Raw genomic sequence first — 23,265 nt, forward strand, 5'->3', positions numbered from 1 at the left:
TAAGGTGAGAATTTGATTTCAGTACCTGATTTAAAAGCCAATAATAATCAATTTTTCTCCTTGCGTGAATATCAAGTTGAGGAGGTTAGATGTAGAAAACACACTTTCCCATTTGGCAAGAACTCCGGAGTACTCTGGACAGAGATGTAGGCTGGGATTTACTGGCCCCGTCGCGGGCGGGACCGGCCGCAGGCGAGGCAGCGTCCCAGCCAGAAGTCCATTGACTTGCAGCGGGACAGGAAGATCCCAGCGGTCGGCGGGTGCGGAAATTCCCCCTCATTAAAGTTGGCTGCAAAGTATAACTCTTTCTCTTCTGTCTTAAAGATGCCCCTCGTCTCCAACTTCAAATGACTGAGCGCTAGTTTCCATTTCCCACACAATTCACCCCATGGCTTATGGGGTAAATCTCATTGTGTATTTCTATGAATAGGACTGTTAATTTTACACATCAAACCCACAAGGAACAGATTGTACACAGGATCCTTACAGCCAGCAGAGGAGACATTCATCCCATTGATTGGATCCAAACCCAAGTCAGTCCCATCCTTTAAAGTATAAAGTACCAAGTGCTTATCCATGAGCAACAAATTGGAACAATATTATGTTGTATTGTTATAACAATATAAGTACCAATCACTCATAAGGGATTGTGCAAACACATTTTTAAAATTTGTTCATGGGATGTGGGCATTGCTGATGTTCCCATCCCTAATTACCCTTGTTCAGAGGGTATTTAAGTGTCAACCATATTGCTGTGGGTCATGAGGGCCAGACCAGGTAAACAATGCTTTTGTGCTTTGAATTCAAATTTCACCATCTGCTGTGATACAATTCGAACCCAGATCCCCAAAGCATTACCCTGTATCTCTGCATTACTAGCCCAGCGACAATACTACTACACCACCACTTCCCCTCAGGCTAATGGGCACATTAATACAAAGGTAGAAAGCTTTAAGACATCAGGAGCAGAGCTATGTGTATGTGTTCTGCCCAAAAGCAAAATGAAACTAAGACTGGGTCACATGACACACTTCCTTTCTAGTGATGTCATGTTGCTATCCCTGAATGACATCTTACAGCATCCCCTTTCTTTTTAAAGGTACTTTCCCCCCTTCCAAAGAAGTAGGACTATTTACAATACATGTTCATGTTTAGTTACCATTACCTAAGTGTATATAGAATGGATGAATCTATGAGTCTCTAAAGTGTAGAGGTAATCCGCTGCTATGCCCAGATCTTGTAACGGCAACCTTGTCTGGAGGTTTCTTTAATTACTCACAGTGATCTGTGGGATTGTCATTCTTAGATGTTGTTCCTGGTTGCATTTGGGATATTGTCCTAAATGCAATAGGTTTGTACGGCGGCTGAGGAGCTGGAATGGATCTGATTTGTCCTTGGTAATACCTCCCCATTGCACCTTTGTGTACAATGACTTCATAGGATCTTGGTTTCAAACAAATTCTTGTTACCTTAGCTGGTTGCCACATACCTTCTATGGGATGCGAACTTGCCCCAACTGTAAACTTGGCAATTCAGTACCTGCATTTTTATCATGCTCGCTGGTCACATTCCCTTGCAGTTTCAAAAGTTGCTCTCTATCTTCTGAGATTGTAGAATGGGTCACAGTAGGTAGATTGGTACGTACTGCTCTGCCAAACATGAGCTCTGCCAGTGATGGAATAGTTGCGCTTTATGTTACTCTCAGATGTAACATTGCAATGTGTATATCTTGCTTGGCCTGTCTACATTTGAGAATTAGGGATTTCACCATGCGAATCATCCATTCAGTTAGGCTGTTAGATCTCGGTTGATGAGAATAAGAAGTAGTGTGATCGATATTCCACTTCTCAAACATATCCTGAAATGGCTTGCCAATAAATTCTGGGTTGTAATGATCTCTCTAGGCACACCAAATAACTGAAAATGGCATTTAGAGTGTGCGTGACACTTGTGCTTGGTGTATTGTGCAATCGTTGAATAATGAGGCACTTGGTAAAGTAATCGATGATGATGATGAAATCAGTGTCATGGACATGAAAGAGGTCAGATGTGATTTTGGACTAAGGATGGGTAGGAACTTCATGTAGAATCAGTAGTTCTTTGTGCTGACTTGGCATATGCTCTTAACATGCCTCGCACTACATGACAATGACTCCAATGTTATTGTTCATACAGGGCCAATAGACTGACTCTCTTGCAAGTCTTCTCATGTGATCTATGCCCATGTGTGAGTGATGAAGCTGCTGAAGAATAACAGGTTGCAAAGATTCTGGTTTGATAATCTGTCTGCCTCGCCCCGATAAGGCCAAACTGGTCTCATGTGTTTGTAGACATGCTGAATTGAATCAAGCCATTCTTCAGTGATGGTTTTCCACAGTTTCTGCCGTGTAGAATCTTTCACCATTTCTTCCTGTTGCATTGCGCAAAATGTACCAGATCAATTGATGGACTTGCATCCTACAAGCATAATGCTACCCCCCTTGAAACTGCGAATTTTGTTGAAACATTCTGGATATTTTGATGTTAGGTCACGAAGTGAGGCGATAGGAGTAGTTTCTGTGGTTGGTCTATCGTATGAGGTCTGACTGATTGCATGGATTGTCACTAGTGCAAGGTCACAGCATGTTGGTAGACCTACAATCGCTGGGCCTTTAGTCTCCACGATGTAGAACATCTGTGACATCCAGGAGGATTAATTGTACTTGTGCTCCAGGACCATGGATCCTGTACACGGAATTAGTGAAGTGTTGTATGCTGAAAATTGTGCAGTAGTAGGTTTTGTCATGGCCCTCCACGTCTATAGATACATGTCTTTCAGAATCTGCAGATGTAGGATGTTGGCACTTGCCCCTGTGTCAATTTTCACCAATAACAAACAGTTACAAACTTTCTTAGGGGCAGATAATTTGAATCTTGGGAACCACTTTGGATGGTGTGATGGCATTCATGTTTTCCCCAAGATTGACGGTGTGAAGCCTGTGTTCACCGCTCGTTGTCTCGTAGTGCATATCATCATCATTTTCTGGCTGGTCAATCACCTCATGTATGTGCTTCTGGCAGGATATTGGACGATCATTCTTATTGTTTGAAGGTACCCATCGTGTACAGACTGTTTGGATCGATGCATGTCTCTTTGCAGCTGCACCAGCCTTAGCTCTAGTTCACTGTCACATCCAGTGGCCCTTTCTGCCAAATGCTTTGCAGAATTGATGAAAAGCTGGGCATTTCCATGGTGCATCAAGAAGGCTGCACCTTCCACATGTATGGCTAAGTTTGGGTTTTCTAGAGAGTGCATCAACAACTGGGGTTGTCCTTTGGACCTGTAAACTTCAACGATCTGCAAAGATCATTTTGTACTTATGTGCACCTTTGAGTAGCTCTTCAATGCTATCCATTTTGGGCTTGTTTAGCTAATCTTGCTGGAATGCTTCCATGGGAGTGGGTGCGATCACCAACTCAACAATTCTGTCTGCTTGCCCTGCATCTGAAAAATTACAGTACGTACCCATTTCTCTGCATCTATTGACAAAGTGGTCTATGGATTCTGTAGGCTGTTGTCAAAATGACATGAACTCTAGTGGATGGATATGGAAGTTTAACCTGATTCTGAGTCGGTCTTCCAATGTAGTCCATATCTTTTGGGGATCCTTTGGCTCTTCTGCTGTTAATTTTGATGTGTTCAGCCTGTGTAAGCCTTCAATCCCAATTGCTAGGTGAATTTTTATGGTTTGCTTGTCTGGTTCAGACACGCCTGAATCAAAAAATCACAGCTCTGTATGTTGTTTAAAGATTTCAAATTTGGATAGCAGGTCAGCTACACCCCAATTCAAACCGGGGAATTTTGTGGACATTCTCACAATATCCCTTTGACCTTCCTTCTCTTATAGTACCTGGGATGAGTGTCTTTGTAGCCTCTTCCATGCACTTTTCTGAAGCTCCGCCCATGATAATCGCAACATTCTACGGCCCGGTTCTTATAATTTTTTTTTGTTTTTGCTTTGTTTGACTCTCCCTCGCTCGATATCAATCCGGCCCGTACCCTGGTCACTCATCTTTCCTGACTGAGCTAACCCAGTGCTGGTCTCACTCACGGATCTGACAGGCTATGCACTGCAATCTCACCATGAGGGGTCTGTCTGCTTATCAGCTCTTTATTTGAGCACTGTCTCTGCACTGTGTCTTCAAAGCTTTTCTGCACAGTCAGCTGCTGTGTTCTCAATGCTCTCCGACGGTGTGACTTTGATGCGGTCTGACCACAGTGTCATGGGTCTTTCCATGCCATGTAGCATGATCTAAGACTGTTCACATGTCATACCTGTATTTGATCCTGCTGCCAGGCTGTTTAACCACCACTGAGCACCATGACATGTTGTTATAATTATATAAGCACCAATCACTCATGAGGGATTATGTAAACACATTGTGGGTTCACTTATTTAGACTCAGCATGTGGGAACATTTATGCATAGGTAGGGAACTGAAGACATCAGCAGCAGAGCTGTGTGTGTGCTCTGCACAAAAGCATAAGTGAAACTAAGACTGGAATTGATGACACACTTTCCTTCTAGTGATGCCATGCTGCTATCTCTTAAAGGCACGTTACAATATTTTCTACTTCAGAAAATGTAAGAAATAACATTTTGTTTAACCTCAGGTTGACAACAATACTGAAAATGGAGACTACAGTGCTGGCAAAAGAACAGAAATGTTCTAAACTAAAACATTCCTTTGGTCTGCAACAGCAATTTACATGCACTTTCTCAAATCTGTTACACAACATGGCTGCTTACAACATGGTCTCCTCTACAATGGTGAGACCAATTGCAGATTGTAGATAGCTTGCCAAATAATTCCATTCAATTTATACTCTTATTTTGTCCTCCTGAATTGTTCCAATAAGAGCAGTATCCCACTTTACTCCTGGGATCTCTTGACCATACATTGATCTTAGCAACTTCTGACTCTTCAATATTCTTAGTGAGTCTTTTTCCCCCATCTGCCTCTATTTGGTCTCTATTTTTTGCATTTTGCACCACTTTACTTCATTAATCACACACCCTTTTGTTCTTTTAAATCCTTTACACAGCATCACTGGAATGATGATTGTGCATCATCTAACCGTTTTTTCATCCCTTTCCAACATTAAAATGGCTCAAAGGTTAATAAACCTAATAACAGCAGAGCTGAAACTTGACTCAACCTTATTAAAGGGATTCACTCATCTTTTACCATTCAGTTCTGATAGAATCCACCCAAAATGTTTTTTTTAAAACTCTCTCATGAGATGTGAGCATCGCTGGCAAGGTTAGTATTGTTGCATGTCCCTAATTGCCTTTGAGACCGATCTTGTTAACCTACCTTTTCTCTTTTCAGATGCTGATGGAGTTGCTGCACATTTCCCTCAGCTCATATGGAATTACATAGAATTATATGGAATGTGCAGCGCAGAATCAAACAGCTCGGTCCAACTGATCCATGCCACTGATCATGCTCAGTATAATTCTTCTCCCATTCTGCTGCACCTAATCCTACCAATATATCCTTCACTCCCTTTTTTCCTCGTATATTTATCTAATTTCCCCTTAAATGCATCTCTACGATGAACGTCAGCTACTCTTTGTGGTGGCAGCTCTTGTTTGATTTTTAGGAATTTTTCATTTGCTACATATGTTGAGGTTAGAAATCATCCAAGATTACTTACGTCACTTGCAATATCTCTATGTGCTTTTGCTGCAATCACAGGGATTGAATCTATTTTGATGTTGCAATGTTTGGCCTTATCTCTGTTCCAGTCATAGTTGTAACAATTCTAGCAAGAAAGGAAAAAAATCATGTATAAGTTGACAGGCAAATTCTATGGGTCACCTTTTTGAAGTCCGAGGGGGGTGGAATTAGAGGTAGGTTGGCCTGGAATTTCTCGACTGCTGGCTGAGCGCTGGCTTGCCAGCACTACTCAGCCCTGAGCTATTTTCGCAAAGGCCAGCTCAGGGGCTTTGAGGCTTACTAAGTCCCCTCTCGTGCACCGACTGGAATTTTCCAGTTGGTAGACTGGTCACCGGTAGTGCCCAAAACAGGGCCAGTGAGAGGAGTAGGCCTCCCGGACATAGTCTAGCGGCCAGCATTCCAGTGAGCTTTTTAAAGCTGCCTTACCTCGACCGCCATACTGTGATGGTCACAGCTACGGCCACAGGCCACCAAGTGGAAGGTTTACTCATCCACCAGGATGGCATGACCGCTGTGGCCTTTCTCTATGTTTATATTTTAGAAAGTGTTCGTGGAACGCCTCTAGGTAGAAGTGCCCTTTCTCTTCCTCCTATATGCATTGGCAGCTCCCACTTTGGATTGTGGAACTGCCAAAGTGTCATTGCTTACTGTTGGCCTTTCAGCTTCCGGAGCCCACCTGCCATTCTTAATTGGATGTTGAATGCGCCCTCCGGCCATTAACTGGCCATTCCTTGGAAAATTGTGTCGGGTGACAATTTCCAACTCCGGTGTGGCGTCAGAGCTAGGATGAGATCCCAACGTCAGGATTCCAACCACAGATCAGAAATCTAGCTCAATGTACCTAATAGTACTTGTTCATTTCAAGGTTTAAATGTCAAAATGTAGCTTTATAGTGCATGGTTTACTCTGTGAAGATACTGTTCCACAAGTACTAAGGCACAAGGTAGCATCTGAATTTCTTTACATACCAGTTCCTGTATTCACAGTCTTCATGGAAGCTAAGTGTTTACCAACAGGTAGTGATGAAAAACAAAAGCAGTGGAAGTTTTGGGGACTATTGGCTACAACATGATTAAACTGAAGATAAAGGTAATCAGCATAAGAAAAAGTCAAGAGGAAAATGTGCAACTTTACAAAGGGAAAGCTCAAAGGAATGAAGGTGAACTAAAAGAATTTAACTGAGAAATGTTGTTTAAAAATATCTTGGTTGGGGAAAAATGGCAAATATTTTAAAACTATATAATGCCAAATACGGAAGCAAAACAAATGTAAATTAAAGGATTAGGGCAATTAAAGAGTAATAATACAACCAAATCACATAAAAACTATAAGAAAAAGGAATGGAAGAGCTCTAAGAGTCTAGGACTTAATTAAAATAGCTGGAAAAAGAATATTAGATGTGCATAAAAGAACTAAAGAGATTGGCGTAGTGAAGCTTTTTAAATCTTATACTGAAACATTCTCAGGGTGAGAATATTTAGAGATGAAATTACAACTCAAGGGGATAAAAATGACACCAGAACTGAAGATTCAATATATAAATTATAAAATCAATATTTTCTATAAGCAGTCACCAAAAAAACTTGAACTTGTCTAATTTTTGTCGTATTCCCATTATCCAAGAGAAATTGATGTCAGTGTGGCAGATGGACTTAATGAGTTAAAGGGACTCAAGTGTTAATGAATCCCAGGGATAAATCCAGAGGAGACTAGGGAGAAATGTGTAGGACATTGCTCATCATCATGAAGAAGAGACACTTGAAACATGCAAATGTAATATCTATGTTTAAAATACAATAAATGTGATCATGATAAGTACAGGTGCAATAGTCAAACATCACCAACAGGCAAAATAATGGAAACTATTCTAAATGGGTAGGTTCAAAGAGTACTTGTGTAGGTATGAAATTATAACAGGTTCGACAGGCCTCCTTGGCTTCTTTGAGGGTGTAAATTAAGTATAATTCAGTTAGACTTGAAGAAAGCCTTTAACATAGTTCAATAAAAATGACTTTGAATTCAGCTAAAAACTAGGGAATCCTAATGATAATAACATGATAATTGGATTTTTAAAAATTGGAAACAGTGAACTCAATTTTACGGAGCGTCACTGTTCCTGCCCGTCCCATCTCAAAAGTTGGGTGGATCCCTTGAACCTGCTGTCTTCCCCCAGCAATTTAACACTAAGGGCAGCATTAATTGCTTTAAGAAGAGTCTTCTGCTGCTCTCAGAAGGAAGTTTCACCTTAGAGAGCTGCCAGCATCTGTATGCCCAACAGCACCAGCTGGGAGTGGTGGCCACTGCTGGGATTACAAGTACACACTAGGAGCCAAAGTAAGACCACTTTCAGGGGTCTTGGCAAGGGGGTTGGGGGGGGTGGGGAGAGGGGGTGAGGGTTTTAAGAGGCATGGGGAGGGTTAAAGTGTGCATTACCTAGAGGAAAGATGCCTCCAGTGGGCCCAAAGGACCACAAAGGAGGTCTTCCCACCTTACCTGACATCAGCCCGCACAGCTAAAGCTGCTGGGTTTGCTGCTTGGCGTTGACCTCCCGTGCCGAAGGTAAAATTCCGATGGGGTGGGATGAGGTCAATTAGTGGCCACTTAAGGGCCTCAATAGACCAAAGGGTGGATGGTCCACCCACACCTCCCCCACCTCTGTAAAATATCTGACAGGTTCAGAGCTAAAGTGAAGTAGAGTCATAGGGGTTCAAAACGTTAACTCTGTTTCTGTCTCCACAGATGCTGCCAAACCTGCTAAGTTTTTCCAGCGTTTCTGTTTTCATTTCAAATTTCCAGCATCCACAGTATTTTGCTTTTATCTTAGGGCATTTGTAGGGTGATAGTGAAACCCAGGACTGTATTCTCAAAGACCCCACTTTGATTTGAAATGGATATTGTGTTTTTAGTAATGAGCCTTCTCGGTAAACCTCATTAACTAACTTCCCAACAAAGGGATCTTTACCACCTGTTTCCTGCCTTGCAGTATCTTGGGGCTTCATTCCTGACCCTTCCCCTTGTCTGGAGTTGGTCAGAAAGCTGCCAACCAAGCTTGCTCTCCCGCCCTCCTCCCTCAGGCTATTATGAATGAATAGATTCAGTTCAAAATGGTACCAGGGTAACAGCTGGTTCTTCTCTCCTCCAATCTTCCTAATACTCCCACACTACCATCCTCTGGTTGCTATGGTGATTTTAATTTCTTCAGAGAGGGATTTTTCAAAAACAGAAGCATTTTTTGGGCATAAAGTACCCAGGATCCACCCATAGTCTCTGTTCGCAATAAACTCACAGAAAAGAAAACCAGTATAAAAGAATTCATCTGAAGCACTTACACCACTCAGATTGTATGCGTTCACCCTTGACTGGATGAAAAAGGGGTCATCATGGGGAATGTTACATTTGAACTTTTCCTTCTCATACTTTGCTTTGTAGTTTAGCTGTGGAAAATAGTAACATGCAGCAATAAGCACATATTGAACCAATATTGTGCAACTTACAAAAATACTTCACACATCACCAAATGGCAGGACATAGGGAGGGATTTTTCGGCCCCCCCTTGGCAGGGCCCCCTGCCGGGGGGATGCGGCGGCCCAGCCAAATGTCCATTGACTTTCAGTGGGAACGGATGACCCCAGCGGCGTTGGCGGGCGGGGCCGGAGAATCCCACCCACAATCTTTTGAAAAGCATTGAATTCAAAGATAACATTCTATGTGACAGGACAACATAACCCACATGTGATATGTGTTTATGACTGGCTGATAGCAGTTGGATTACAGTCAATATTTTCCGTATGCAGCAGATTCTGTTTACAGTACAAAACTGAAAGAAACCAAATAGTAGTCGGGATGTGGGGCACAAGATACACCAGGAGATGGAAAAGGCATGTAAGAATGGCAAGGTTACAGTGATCATGGGGGATTTCAATATGCAGGTAGACTGGGTAAATCAGGTTGGTAGTGGATCCCAAGAAAAGGAATTTGTGGAATGTCTACGAGATGGCTTTTTGGAGCAGCTTGTGGTGGAGCCCACTAAGGAACAGGCAATTCTAGATTTAGTGATGTGTAATGAGGCAGATTTGATAAGGGAGCTTAAGGTGAAGGAACCCTTAGGAGGAAGTGACTATAATATGATAGAATTTACCCAGCAATTTGAGAGGAAAAAGCTGGAATCAGATGTAACGGTATTACAGTTGAATAAAGGCAACTAGAGGCATCAGGGAGGAGCTGGCCAGAATTGACTGGGAGATGAGCCTAGCAGGAAAGACAATGGAACAGCAATCGCAGGAGTTTCTGGGAGTAAATTGGGAGACACAGCAAAAATTCATCCCTAGGAAGAAGCAGCATACTAAAGGGAGGATTAGGCAACCATGACTGACAAGGGAAGTCAGGGACAGCATAAAAACTAAAGAGAAAGCATACAATGCGGCGAAGAGCAATGGGAAGCCAGGGGATTGGGAAGCCTACAAAGACCAACAGAGGACAACTAAAAAAGAAATAAGGAGGGAGAAGATGAAATATGAGGGTAAACTAGCCAGTAATATAAAAGAAGATTGCAAGAGTTTTTTTAGATATATAAAGGGTAAGAGAGAGGCAAAAGTGGACATTGGGCCGCTGGAAAATGACGCTGGAGAAGTAGTAGTGGGGAACAAAGAAATGGCGGAGGAACTGAATAGGTACTTTGCATCAGTCTTCACGGTAGAAGACACGAGTAACATCCCCAAAGTTCAAGAGAGTCGGGGGGCAGAGGTGAGTATGGTGGCCATTACCAAGGAGAAGGTGCTAGGAAAACTGAAAGGTCTGAAGGTGGATAAATCACCTGGACCAGATGGATTACACCCCAGAGTTTTGAAGGAGATCGCTGAAGAGATAATGGAGGCGTTAGTGATGATCTTTCAGGAATCACTGGAGTCAGGGAGGGTCCCAGAGGACTGGAAAATCGCTAATGTAACCCCCCCTGTTTAAGAAGAGAGTGAGGCAAAAGACAGGAAATTACAGGCCAATTAGCCTGACCTCGGTCGCTGGTAAGATATTAGAGTCCATTATTAAGGATGAGATTTCAGAATACTTGGAAGAGCATGGTAAAATCGGGCAAAGTCAGCATGGTTTCATCAAGGGGAGGTCATGCCTGACAAATCTGTTAGAATTCTTTGAGGAGGTAACGAGTAGGTTAGACAAAGGAGAGCCAATGGATGTTATCTACTTGGACTTCCAGAAGGCCTTTGATAAGGTGCCGCACAGGAGGCTGCTCAGTAAGATAAGAGCCCATGGTGTTAGAGGCAAGGTACTAGCATGGATAGAAGATTGGCTGTCTGGTAGGAGGCAGAGAGTGGGGATAAAGGGGTCCTTCTCAGGATGGCGGCCGGTGACTAGTGGAGTTCCGCAGGGTTCAGTGTTGGGACCACAACTTTTCACTTTATACATTAATGATCTAGATGAAGGAACTGAGGGCATCCTGGCTAAGTTTGCAGATGATACAAAGATAGGTGGAGGGACAGGTAGTATTGAGGAGGCAGGGAGGCTGCAGAAGGATTTGGACAGGTTAGGAGAGTGGGCAAAGAAGTGGCAGATGGAATACAACGTGGGGAAATGTAAGGTCATGCACTTTGGTAGGAAGAATAGAGGCATAGACTATTTTCTAAATGGGGAGAGAATTCAGAAATCTGGAGTGTAAAGGGGCTTGGGAGTCCTAATTCAGGATTCTCTTAAGGTTAACTAGCAGGTTGAGTCGGTAGTTAGGAATGCAAATGCAGTGTTGGCATTTATTTCGAGAGGACTAGAATATAAAAGCAGGGATGTGCTGCTGAGGCTTTATAAGACTCTGGTCAGACCACATTTAGAATATTGTGAGCAATTTTGGGCCCCGTATCTCAGGATGGATGTTCTGGCCCTCAGGAGGGTCCAGAGGAGGTTCACGAGAACAATCCCAGGAATGAAAGGCTTAACATATGAGGAACGTTTGAGGATTCTGGGTCTATACTTAATGGAGTTTAGAAGGATGAGGGGGGATCTGATTGAAACTTACAGAATACTGAAAGGCCTGGATAGAGTGGACGTGGGGAAGATGTTTCCATTAGTAGGAGAGACTAGGACCCGAGGGCACAGCCTCAGAGTAAAGGGAAGACCTTTTAGAACAGAGATGAGGAGAAACTTCTTTAGCCAGAGAGTGGTGAATCTAAGGAATTCATTGCCACAGAAGGCTGTGGAGGCCAGGTCATTGAGCATATTTAAGACCGAGATAGATAGGTTCGATTGGTAAGGGGATCAAAGGTAATGGGGAGAAGGCGGGAGAATGGGGTTAAGAAACTTTTCAGCCATGATTGAATGGCGGAGCAGACTCGATGGGCCGAATGGCCTAATTTCTGCTCCTATGTCTTATGGTCTTATGGTCTAAACCGTATAAATGCAAATCTCTCTTTCTTAACTGAAAATAGAGGTGGCCGAGTATGTTATCGCCAGCTTGGAAAGTTTTGTGAATAAAGTAAAGCAGAGAACATCGTTCTAAACTTATACGTTTGCGAGGTTACTTTTACATTTGAAATTGTACAAATACTTAGATACAGATATTGCATTAGTTTTGGCATTGCTTTTCAAATGGAATGTGTAAGAATCACAAGGCCAAAACCAGGAGAGCTGAATAGCACCAACAACACCTGCAAGAAAGCTGGAGTGTTTGTAGATACTCACATCACTCAGTTGTTTGGCATTGACTTGAGCTTGCAACATCACTGGAGAATCAACTACTTGAGTGAACTTGATTTTATCAGGATGTAATTTATAGACTTGCTGTAATTTAAACAAAGCAAACAAAGACAGTTTATATGTGGTTTAGAACAAACACCATTCAAACCATTATCACCACTCTCTTGATGTACGTATGTATACAAATCTATGGCTTGTTTTATTTGGAAAAGGGCTGTGTGGAGGCCACCTGCTTGTTTCTGGCTAGGGAATGGTATAAATTATGAGTAAGTCCAAAGCAATTGCAGGCCATTTAGTTTGGGTACCCCCATTAAATGTTAGTGATACCACTCCTTTCTGGGAGAATGCTTTGGTGGGTCAGCATTCCCTGATAAGTCCACTGATAAAGGTTTGATACAACATAGAAAGGTGTGCTAATTAAGCAAATTATTCTTCACCTTCAGTAGTATTCTCTCCACATATGTTTCATTCTAACAATTGCACCATGTTTTATTGTAATTGATAAAAGAACCTAGTTGATTTTTAAAAAAAATAAGCTGCTCTGAATATTGGAAGATGAAGTTATCTCCCGGAACAGTTTACGCTCTGCCCTGCAGTTGGCGCTGTGCCCCATAATAAATGGCTTGGCATGAAGTGACAGAGAAAAGAATGGCAATGCATAGTGGTCGTTCCTTCAGGGTAAATAAGAAGCTACACAATTCTGAACACATTTAGTCTTGGACGTATTATAGAACGGTGAACGTCAGCAAAGCTTAAGGAATAATTGGTAAAGAAAGGAATACGTCCATTTAAAAATGCGGGACTATTTTCAAGAGCAACATTCATCAAAGAACATTACATTGCTTTAACCAATATAAAAGTGATTGTGACTTTCAACAAGTGACCTTCAGAACACCTAACACTATGTTTTGCACAGCCGTCTCCCGAGTGCTCAAAAGGATATAACAAAACAAATGGGATTGAGAAACCATACAAACAGTAATGGTTTGAAACAAAGTTCACTGAGCCCTGGGCCTGACACTCCAAATACCACCATCATGGAGTGTTGTGATTAGTGCCAATTCTAACTTGCTGACCCAAGTAAATAAGTTTTTAAGTTTTTCTTTACTCCTTGAATAGCTTGCAGCAGTCAAATGCAATTGGATATTTCTCTCTTATCAGCAAAACGTGTTTGAAGATTTCAAGGAGGAATTTGCTCAAAAAATCAACCCTTAACAAATTTTGAAACCATGAGAAATAGGAATTGTTCCACTTAGTAGTTCCCTGACAAAAAAAACCTAATCCAAATGTCCATTTCGGTTACATGAGCCAAAGTTGTTTGTGTGGAACCTCATCAAATGTCAAAAATTAATATTCTCCAATTTTATCCTCAAAGATTTACTTTGATCACCATATTTAACAAATTTGTAAGCACATTCTTTACAATTGTATTGACAAAGTCGTATCAAAACAGTTCTCCAGTCAGAGATCAACAGATTTTTGGATACTAAGGGAATCCAGGGATCATGGGGATAGTACGGAAAGGTGTAGCTGAGGCAGAAGATCAGCCATGATTGTACTGAGTGACGCAGCAGGTTCAAAAGCTGAATGGTTTATCCCTGCTCCTAATTTTATGTTCTCCAATTGAACGTTCTTTATTACAGTTTCTTTTTTATTTACAGGGTACAATCAAATGCCGCATTGTCTATTCTACGGGTGGAATTTTCCGTGCCTCTTGTCATCGGGCCTGTTCAGCAGCCTGAGCGGACAATATGGAGAGAAGCCAAAAAATCAGTTTCACAACATTGTGAAACCAGTTTGCAATCGTCTGCTCTGCCCGCCAATGGCGGGCCGTGTTTCCTGTCATCAAGAACTTCATTGTAAAACAATCTGCATATCATTATAAGCCCAGCTCACCGGAATCATCCACCTACACTGGATCATCAGAGCATGTTGGCATGATTACAAGCTGACAAGTTTCACAACTGTACATAAGTGACGTGCACCTGGTGAACTGCACTTTGCTCAGGACTTCAAAGTTTGTTTGCCTACCTTGCTTCAGGCAGCACTCACAGTCATCAGCCCCAAGCTGCACAAACAGCTCCACGTCAGCTTTAGGGGGGGCTCAGGGGCAGGTCTGTACCTACTAGACCAGCCATAAGGTGTGGGTGGCTTTTCAATGGCTGCAGGGTTAGGGTTTGCTTGGGGAAGGGGGAGAAGTGGCCTCAGGCAAGGGAAGAGGCTGCATGGTGAGGGCTGTACTGAGGAAGGGGGGTAGAGGGTATTGCAGAATTTGTGTGGGGGGCAAAAGTTGACCTGTGCAAGTGATTTCAAGATGGTAAGTGCTGAGGAGGCAGTGTCCAGAGGAGATCAGGCCAGATGGAGACATGAGGGTGTGTGTGAGAGACTGAGTGGTGATGTCCCTTGAGTGAGATGCCAGTGAATGTGTGATGGGCTTGAGTATGTGAGTTTAGAGTGATGGATGGTTGCCTTACCCTGGCAGCACAAATGAGATCATTCAATCCTCTAACTGCATTGGATGGCCAACCTCTTCTGTGCACCATTGGCACTGATCACCACTGCCCTCACCTACCAAGCTGGAGTGGTAAAGTTGCTGCCCCTCTTGTGGCCAGAGTGGGAGTAGAGGACATCACATCAGGCCTCCACGGCATCCAAAAGGCACTCAAGGGACGTGTCACTATACCTGGGGGCTGCAGTCTTCTTTCCTTTCGGGGCCATGTCTTCTTTGCAGCAATCCAGGGCTGGAAGCACTGAGAGGTGTGCACGTAGCTGCACTTTAAATATGGCGCCCGGTGTAACAAAGCAGTGAGGTGATGGCATGGTGGGCGAATTGGAGCCCGCCCGCCATCGAAACAGCTTGTTTCCCGGGAATGTATGATTAATGAGACAGGATTGGGACGATATGGCGAGAATCTGCCATTGCGGCCGGCAGGTAAAAACGTTCTTTTTCCCGCACGCTACCACACTTAGTGCAAATCTGGGATACTTCCACCCTACGGGCAGAATTTTTCCCTTGGCGGGTGGGCTCGGCGGGGGCGGGTGGGGACGCTCGGGAGCGGTCGGGAAGCCGACCGCCGCCCACGATCGGCACCGTACCGCGATTTCACACTGGCGGCTCAACTAAGGCCCGCCCAGCATGAAACGCAAGCAGCAGCGCTGAGCCCTGTCTGTGTGTGGGGTGTGTGGGGAGGGGAGGAGGGCTCAGCACGAGTGAGCGCTGCCTAATCTCCCTGAGGCACGGAGCTGCCTCCTGCAGATGAAGAGGTATAACGAAAAATAATAAAGAAAATAAAAATGTAATGAAACATGTCCCCTCGTGTGTTTCTGTCACATGAGCAGGGACATGTTATTAAAGAAAAATTAAAGTTTTTATTTTATTATTGTTTGCTTTTGGAAACTTCCTCCCGCCCCTGGATGAGGTTTCTAAAAAAAATGCAAAGGCCGCATGGCCTTTTCGCCTGCCCGCCAACCGTTAGGTTGGACAGGCAGCGAAAAATTGACCTTAATTGATTGTTTAATGGCCTTAGCAGGCCTTTTAATTGCCGTCGAGTGTGCGCCGGAGTTGATAGCGCACCCGCCAACCGAACTATCGCGCAAATGCACGTTGACATCAGCACCCTCCGCCGACGTCAACACGCGTCATTTCACACTCGAGCGGGCCGGGTGTGTGCCCTATGTCTCTTGCTATTTAGTGCATCTTGCGCATTCCCAATCTTCACCACTGCACCATTGGCAGTGATGCCTTCAGCTGCCTAGGCCATTAAGCCTGGAATTCCATCCCTAAACTTCTCCACCTCTCTATCTCTTTCTGCTCAATTAAGACACTGTTTAAAATATACCACTTTGACCAAGCTTTTGGTCAACCGCCTTACTATTTCTTTACATGTCAAATTTTGTTTGATAATGTTCCTGTGTAGCACTTTGGAACATTGGGGCCGTTTATACAGAGAATAATGTATCCAAGTTTGTTGAAGATACAAAGCCAGGTGGGAATTTAAGCAGTGAGGAGAATACAAAGAGACTGCAAAGTGATTAGAGACCAGTTAAACAAGTGGGAAACAAGGTGGCAGATGGAGTATAACATAGGGAAGTGTGTGAGGTTATTCACACCGAATATTTTTTAAAAGGTGCAAAATTTTAATGTCTTGATGTTCTTGGATATACACATACACAAGGAATACAAAGAAGTTAACATGCAGGTATAGCAAGTAATTAGGAAGTTAAATGGCAGTTTGGTCTTTATTGCAAGGGAAGTCTTGCTACAATTTTAAAGGACTTTGGTGAAACCATAACTGGAGTTCTATGCACCGTTTTGGTCTCCATATTTAAGGAAGGCAATATCTTGCCTTGGAGGCAGTACAGCGAAAGTTCACGAGATTGGTTCCTGGGTGAAGAGGATTGGCCGATGATGAAAGTCTGAGCAAATTGGGCCTATACTCTCTGGAGTTTAGAAGAATGAGAGGTGATCTCATTCAAACATACAAGTTGCTAAATGGACTAGACAGGGAGAGATTGCTGCCTCTGTCTGGGGAATCTAGAACGGGTTGGGGGCGGGGTGCACAGCCTCAGGATAAGGGGTAAATCAATTAGGACTGAGACGACAAAAAATCTCTTCACTCAGAAGATTGTGAATCTTTGTGGATGCTCCATTGGTGAGTATATTCAAGGTTAGCTGAGAGAGTCATTCTTTGATCTCTCAGGGAATAACAGAATTTAGGAGTGGGTGGGAAAGTGGAGTTGAGGCAAGATCAGCTATGATCGTACTGAATGTCAGAGCAGGCTCGGGGGGGCCAGACGGACTACTCGTGCTCCTATTTCTTATGTTCTTTTATAAGTGCAAATTGTTGCTGTAGCAGGATTCTATTGAAGATACCTGTGACCAATTGTTAATTCTCCATAAGCTTTAGTGATTGTTTTTAGCTCTTCATCTCATAGCAATGGTTTCTAACTGAATAACATTAAGACCTGAATTTGTGAACGGACAATGAGAATTCCTGGTGAAGCTGTTGAATTGAGGTGTTTGTGATAGAGCACTTATTAGATACTTACATCTTTACACTTGTAAGAGTTCTTCATAGCTTCATACTCTTGAGTAGCAGTTTGCGGAAAATAACAGCTTCCTTTATCCAGTTCATAGGCTGCCTTATAATTTTTCTTCAGAAAAAGAGAACGTTGTATTATTTATCGGCAGAGATAACAAGGTACACCATAAGCAGTTTACCAATTGTGATCAAACTAAGTTTTGTTTACTTACATCACTTTTCATTTCTCCGACCTTCAAACAGTGAATCAAGTATGGATCCTCATAGCTGCCAATATAATGGCCCTTGATGCTATCTTCATAATTCTGCTTATATTTGATCTAAAATGGAAATATCCACAACAATGATGTCAGCTCAGTTCAAATAATGAACTTTACGCTCAAGGTCATGAGGTCACTGCAGTACTTACATCACTGAAATCTGCGAGCACTTTGTCAGTTTTGAACTTTGGGGTGTCGCAGTAGTTAATGCTTTTTTTGTGAGACTTTTCATGATCTGCCTTGTACTTTTTCTGCAAAAATAAGGAAACTAGTGACAGGTTTGCAGAATGGAATTCATATATTTGCCACCCAGTAGAATTTAAAATGCTCATTGTCATCTTCAAATTCCTCCATAACATCAGACCCATGTCTGAAACCAGCCCTTCTCTCCTTCTTCTGGCCTCCCACTCTGGTTTTCTGCATCCCCTGCAACACCACTTTCATCCCACTATTATGGTAGAAACCTTTCAGCAGCCTTGGCTGCACTTTCTGACTGTCTCTCCTAAACTCCTCTACCACTCCACTTCTCTCTCCACCAAGCCTTCAATCGCCTCTCCTCTCTTTAAGGCCACCGACACACAGTAGCAGCAGTGTGTGCCATCTACAAGATGCACTGCAGGAATTCACCAAGGCTCCTTTGACAGCACCTTCCAAACCCACAACCACTACCAACGAGAAGGACAAGGGCAGCAGATAGGTGGGAACACCACCACCTGGAAGTTCCCCTCCAAGCCACTCACCATCCTGACTTGGAAAGATATCACCGTTCCTTCACTGTTGCTGGCTCAAACTCCCTGGAACTCCCTTCCTAACAGCACTGTGGGTGTACCTACACCACATGGACTGCAACGGTTCAAGAAGGCAGCTCACCACCACCTTCTCAAGGGCAACCAGGGGCGGGCAATAAATACTGGCCCAGCCAGCCAAGCCCACATCCCATGAATGAAGAAAATAAAAATGAATCATCAGTTCTGTTCCTCTCTCTGTCAGAACTGCCTGACCGGCTAAGCATTTCAAGCATTTTCTGCCTTTATTTCAGACTTCCAGCATGAATGATACCTAGCTTTTCTAAGACTACTTTGCACTTCTGTTCTTGTTATTTTTCTCTTTCCCCACCTGTGAAGCGTTGTTTATCAGTGTAAAGACACACTGTGGTTGCAAATACCTACATCACTTGCTATGTGGCCGGCATGTTTCAGCTGTTGAAGCAGAGGATTTTCTGTAGCCGGTAGGGTGTTGTAATCAGTTTTGCTTTTGGTCTTCTCATAATCCTCTCTGTATTTTACCTAAAGAAGCAAAGGTCGTAAATGATTATTGGACCTTCAATTCCTACGCTTATAAGGTAAATGGTTTGCAACACAACAGCCCAAAATTTGGTTTCAGAGATGGAGGCGCTGACTATTGTGGTCCAAAAGATGCCACTATCTCACCCTATTTATGCAAATGAGGCCCAAGGACTAATTTCAAGCCAGTGTCAGGCCTCCTGGTCCAGAAAACAGAAAATATTAAACAAAAACACAGGATAATAGTAACAAAATACTTCTGAGTTTAACCTTCACAACGCAGTCAACCTACCAGCAGACTCGTCCCTCAAATTAATCCTGCTTGGAGACAATTTTCCCCCATAATTAATATTCATGTTTTCTGCAATTTTAAACCTAGAGAACTGACCATATTGACTCAACTTCCATTTCAGATGAATTTTGATGTGTCCAAACTTCAGGATTATTTAAAGTGCAATTGCATTGGTTTCTTTTCATTGTCTGAGATCCCTCTCCTTGGGCAGAATTTAATGCCCCCTCCCCATTGCAAGTTTCGTGGCGGGGGAACATTTAATCGGGTGACGGGGGGGGACCTCCGCCACAATTAAGTCTGTAGTGGGAAGGCCCATGGTCGGCCTCCCCGCACCACCACCAATTGAGGCCTTAAATGGGCAATTAATGCCCACTTCAAGCCCTCACTGCTGCCGGTGTTAACCCAGTGGGGGGAGGTGGGCATATCATACCGGGAACTCAACAAATAAACCCATGTAGGGTTGCTAACGGGCTCTCAGCATGGCTGGTCCCTTGTTGCCAGGCACTCAGTTCCTGATCGAGCAATCCAGCATGGGGAAGTGGGGTTGCCCTGTGAGAACTGCACCCCCACTGCCCTTGCCACTGACCTTCCTCCCCCTTTTCCTGACCCCCCCCCTCCCACCAACATTCACCTGCAGCCTGGGATTCAATGACATTCCTGGGCCTTGGGTGAGTGTCGCGCCTGTAGCAGCCGCTACCGCTCCAGTGGCGCAGCTGTTTAACAGAGCTGGTGGCCTCTGATGGGCCGGTAGCTTTCAGCAAGGCAGGAGTCCTGCCCCCGGGGTCCCTTAAGCGGGGGAAGGTCGGCCACTGTCCAGCTAAGTGCTCGAATGGCACTTAATATGGTGAGCCTTCCCTAAAAGAGGTGATAGGGACTCTTGCTGATTCTCCAGCCGACAGGTGAGACCCCCATCGCTTCCATTGAATGCTGCCCCATATTGATCAGTTTTAAATAAAAGTAAATGGCAGTGAGTCTATCAAATGAACATTAGTTGTAAATCACCTACCGCATTTGTAGCATTCTTAGCACGTTTATTAGCTGCATATTCAGGGGTTTCAGTCTGCATGAAGTAAATTTGGTCTTTCATTTGCTCATAGCCCTCACTGTATTTTTTCTAATTAAAAAGGAGAAAAAGTACAAACAAAGCAGTTGTTTTAGATAGTTCATAATCTTCTAAAACTTCATAGCTGATGCTGAGAAACCATAGTCAAAGCGAATAGGGTATTGGGTTGTATTAACAGAACTCTTCAGGATAAAACAAAGCCCACCATCTTGTCCTTGTACAAGGTCTTGGCTAGATCACATTTAGAATGAAAACAGAATTACCTGGAAAAACTCAGCAGGTCTGGCAGCATCGGCGGAGAAGAAAAGAGTTGACGTTTTGAGTCCTCATGACCCTTCAACAGAACTGTTGAAGGGTCATGAGGACTCGAAACGTCAACTCTTTTCTTCTCTGCCGATGCTGCCAGACCTGCTGAGTTTTTCCAGGTAATTCTGTTTTTGTTTTGGATTTCCAGCATCCGCAGTAGTTTTTTGTTTTTATCACATTTAGAATGCTTCATCTGGTTTTGTTTCCTGATATGGTGGATTATGTTTGGAGGTTTGGAATAGATTTAGAGGAGGGTACCAAGAATGATTCTCAGCTTAAACCTTAGTTACTCACATGGACTTAAAAAGCGGTTTTGTTCACTTTAGAGACACATGGTTGAAAATGATCACCCCCCCTACAAACCACAGCATACACATCTGCTGCCATTTTCATTGCTGCGGATTGCATTTCATATCCAAGCTCCGTCTTGGAGAGGTATCATTTCAGAGTGCAGTTGGGAATCTGGTTTTAAATTTGACTGCTCCTGGCTGGATTCCCCAGGACTCAGGGAACCTAACAGCGAAATGGAGACGGGAGCTGCCAGCTGTGGGAACTAAGTACTTTCCAGAGCCAGGAGCAGCAGGAGTGCTTCCCCTGACCCCCATGAGCAAACCTCAGCCAATTATGATCTCGCCTCTTTGCTGTAATAGGCCAATTATTCCCTTCCAATACGCAAGCCTTCTGCCCTGCAATTTTCCAACCTCTTTTCCACACCGTTTAACATGTAATCTTTCTCTCCTTTGTGATCTTCAGTCCAAAACACCCCTCCTCCTGCCCTACCCACAATCTGTGGGTTTCTACCTTTCCTTCCCCAGAAATCCAGTTGGTGAAGGATAGAACTGGAGCCAATCTTTATACACTTTTATATTAATTTACAGAGTTACACATTACAAGTGTACACCTCCTACCCCAACAACAGTGATCGAGATAGAAACTTTGAACTGTTTTACCCCCTTCCAGACTGCGAGCTATGGCAGAACCACTCAATTCACCTCAACTGAGAACAACTAATCAGAATAGAGAAGAGGCTGGCTCTTGGATTTGCCTGGTTTATTGGCTGGGCAGCACACATACCAACTCTTTCAGCTTTTTTTGTCACCTTAACAGATTTTAAACAAGAAGCTGGACAAATTTTGAAAAAATACTTACAGGGCTCAAATTGTCAGAATTCATTCGGGCAACTGCGACATCATAGCAAGGTGTCTGGCTCCACTTGCCCTTATTCTTGTTGTAGTCTTCATGGTACTTACGCTGTAAGAAAATGGAAGATCATGTTATTTTCATTATCTCCATTTTTGGTTATATTTGGGTAATCAGGCAGTCTGGACTCAAGATATCAGTAAGCCATTTGCAGTGTAAATGGAAGACTATAAAGGATGCTGACTAAAATCTCGGGAGAAAAATAACCCAGATTTGGCAGATCTCCAAAACAATTCCAGAGGTACTTCACCACAGTAATTCTTCTGGAGTGCAGTAAAATTACCTTGGAATTCTAAGTCATTAAACATGTCTGAGATAGTTTATTGTTCAATTAATTAAGTGTGGATAAGGTTCATATTTCCCTGCACTCTAATTAGTTGAAATATAATGTTGGACGAATATCTACTACAACTGTTATTAAGGTACTCAAATTTCCCTAATAATTAGATGTTAAAGTGCCAGAGACCAGATGGAGATTACTAAGTGTGGTGAATGGCACAGATCTAATAGTTCCATCTCCCTGATTATTGTATGTCAGCAGCATAATTAATAAAGGGCACTCCTATCAATGCAATTTTTCCCAGGATAAGTTTTGCCAGAACCAGAACTACTGTTCTCCAAAGGCAATAACTAACCCACTTGATATTCAAGATGAAGTGTTAATTCTCACAAGCTAAACTTGAGACAGTGTTGAGGAAAAAAACACTCTTAAACATGCCTGGCAGATAATCTGCCTGGTCATTAAGTGTAACAGTATTTATTTTTAGTAGATTTTTAACAAAAAATATTGATTAAGCCCTGCAGAAGGTCTGTAGCACTGAGATCAGCACTCTAGGGAGTAACAATTTTGACAGTGACTCATGCCAGCAGCAGCAAACGTAACCTTTCTCACCGAGGTATCTCTGTTTCTCCCTTCAGACTCTGCACCAAGTGACTCTTCATTCTCAATGATTCCCAGCTCCATTTTAACAGAGCTTTTTAGTCCTCTGATTTAACTGCTCTCCTGTCCTCCCTCAACCTCTCCATCCATAAAAATTTGTGTACCTCTACCCATAGCCACCCTCTCATCTCACATGGCTTTCCTACTCCTAATGATCTCAGAATATAGATAAGGCTATCCCTGACCTTATATTTGTCACTACCCACAGCCCCCATTCCCTTCCAATCTCAACTCCACCTGGCCCAGCCCAGAAAAAACTTTCCCCACAGTCACTAACAGTTCCAATTGAAAACTGTCCAACTGCTTAGGCTTGAACATCTATTTGCCCATAATATTTCTGCCACAGTCAGCGCACTCAACCATGCCCTCTCCTTTACCTTTGCTGCCCTTGCCCCCAGCAAAGCCTTTCATTTCTCCCATCCTCGACATTCGCATGCGATGTGTCTCATCCTTACTCTC

At 43.3% G+C, this 23,265-nt stretch overlaps 1 protein-coding gene across 2 annotated transcripts in view; it reads right to left on the bottom strand.

Moving 5' to 3' along the window:
* neb (nebulin) overlaps window positions 1–23,265 on the bottom strand; it is a 279,762-nt gene that overhangs the window by 244,194 nt on the left and 12,303 nt on the right. For both annotated transcript variants that reach the window (XM_078552563.1, XM_078552562.1), the window contains exons 7-15: window positions 21,816–21,917; window positions 20,304–20,411; window positions 18,892–19,008; window positions 17,872–17,973; window positions 17,675–17,782; window positions 17,470–17,574; window positions 12,406–12,504; window positions 9,054–9,158; window positions 5,702–5,809 (exon numbers count right to left, since the gene is read on the bottom strand). In XM_078552563.1, the coding sequence (XP_078408689.1) occupies window positions 5,702–5,809; window positions 9,054–9,158; window positions 12,406–12,504; window positions 17,470–17,574; window positions 17,675–17,782; window positions 17,872–17,973; window positions 18,892–19,008; window positions 20,304–20,411; window positions 21,816–21,917 (954 nt within the window). The remainder of the gene's footprint in view (window positions 1–5,701; window positions 5,810–9,053; window positions 9,159–12,405; window positions 12,505–17,469; window positions 17,575–17,674; window positions 17,783–17,871; window positions 17,974–18,891; window positions 19,009–20,303; window positions 20,412–21,815; window positions 21,918–23,265) is intronic.

The sequence above is a fragment of the Cetorhinus maximus genome, chromosome 11 (genome assembly GCF_964194155.1).
Source record: "Cetorhinus maximus chromosome 11, sCetMax3.hap1.1, whole genome shotgun sequence".
Classification (NCBI taxonomy): Eukaryota; Metazoa; Chordata; class Chondrichthyes; order Lamniformes; family Cetorhinidae; genus Cetorhinus; species Cetorhinus maximus.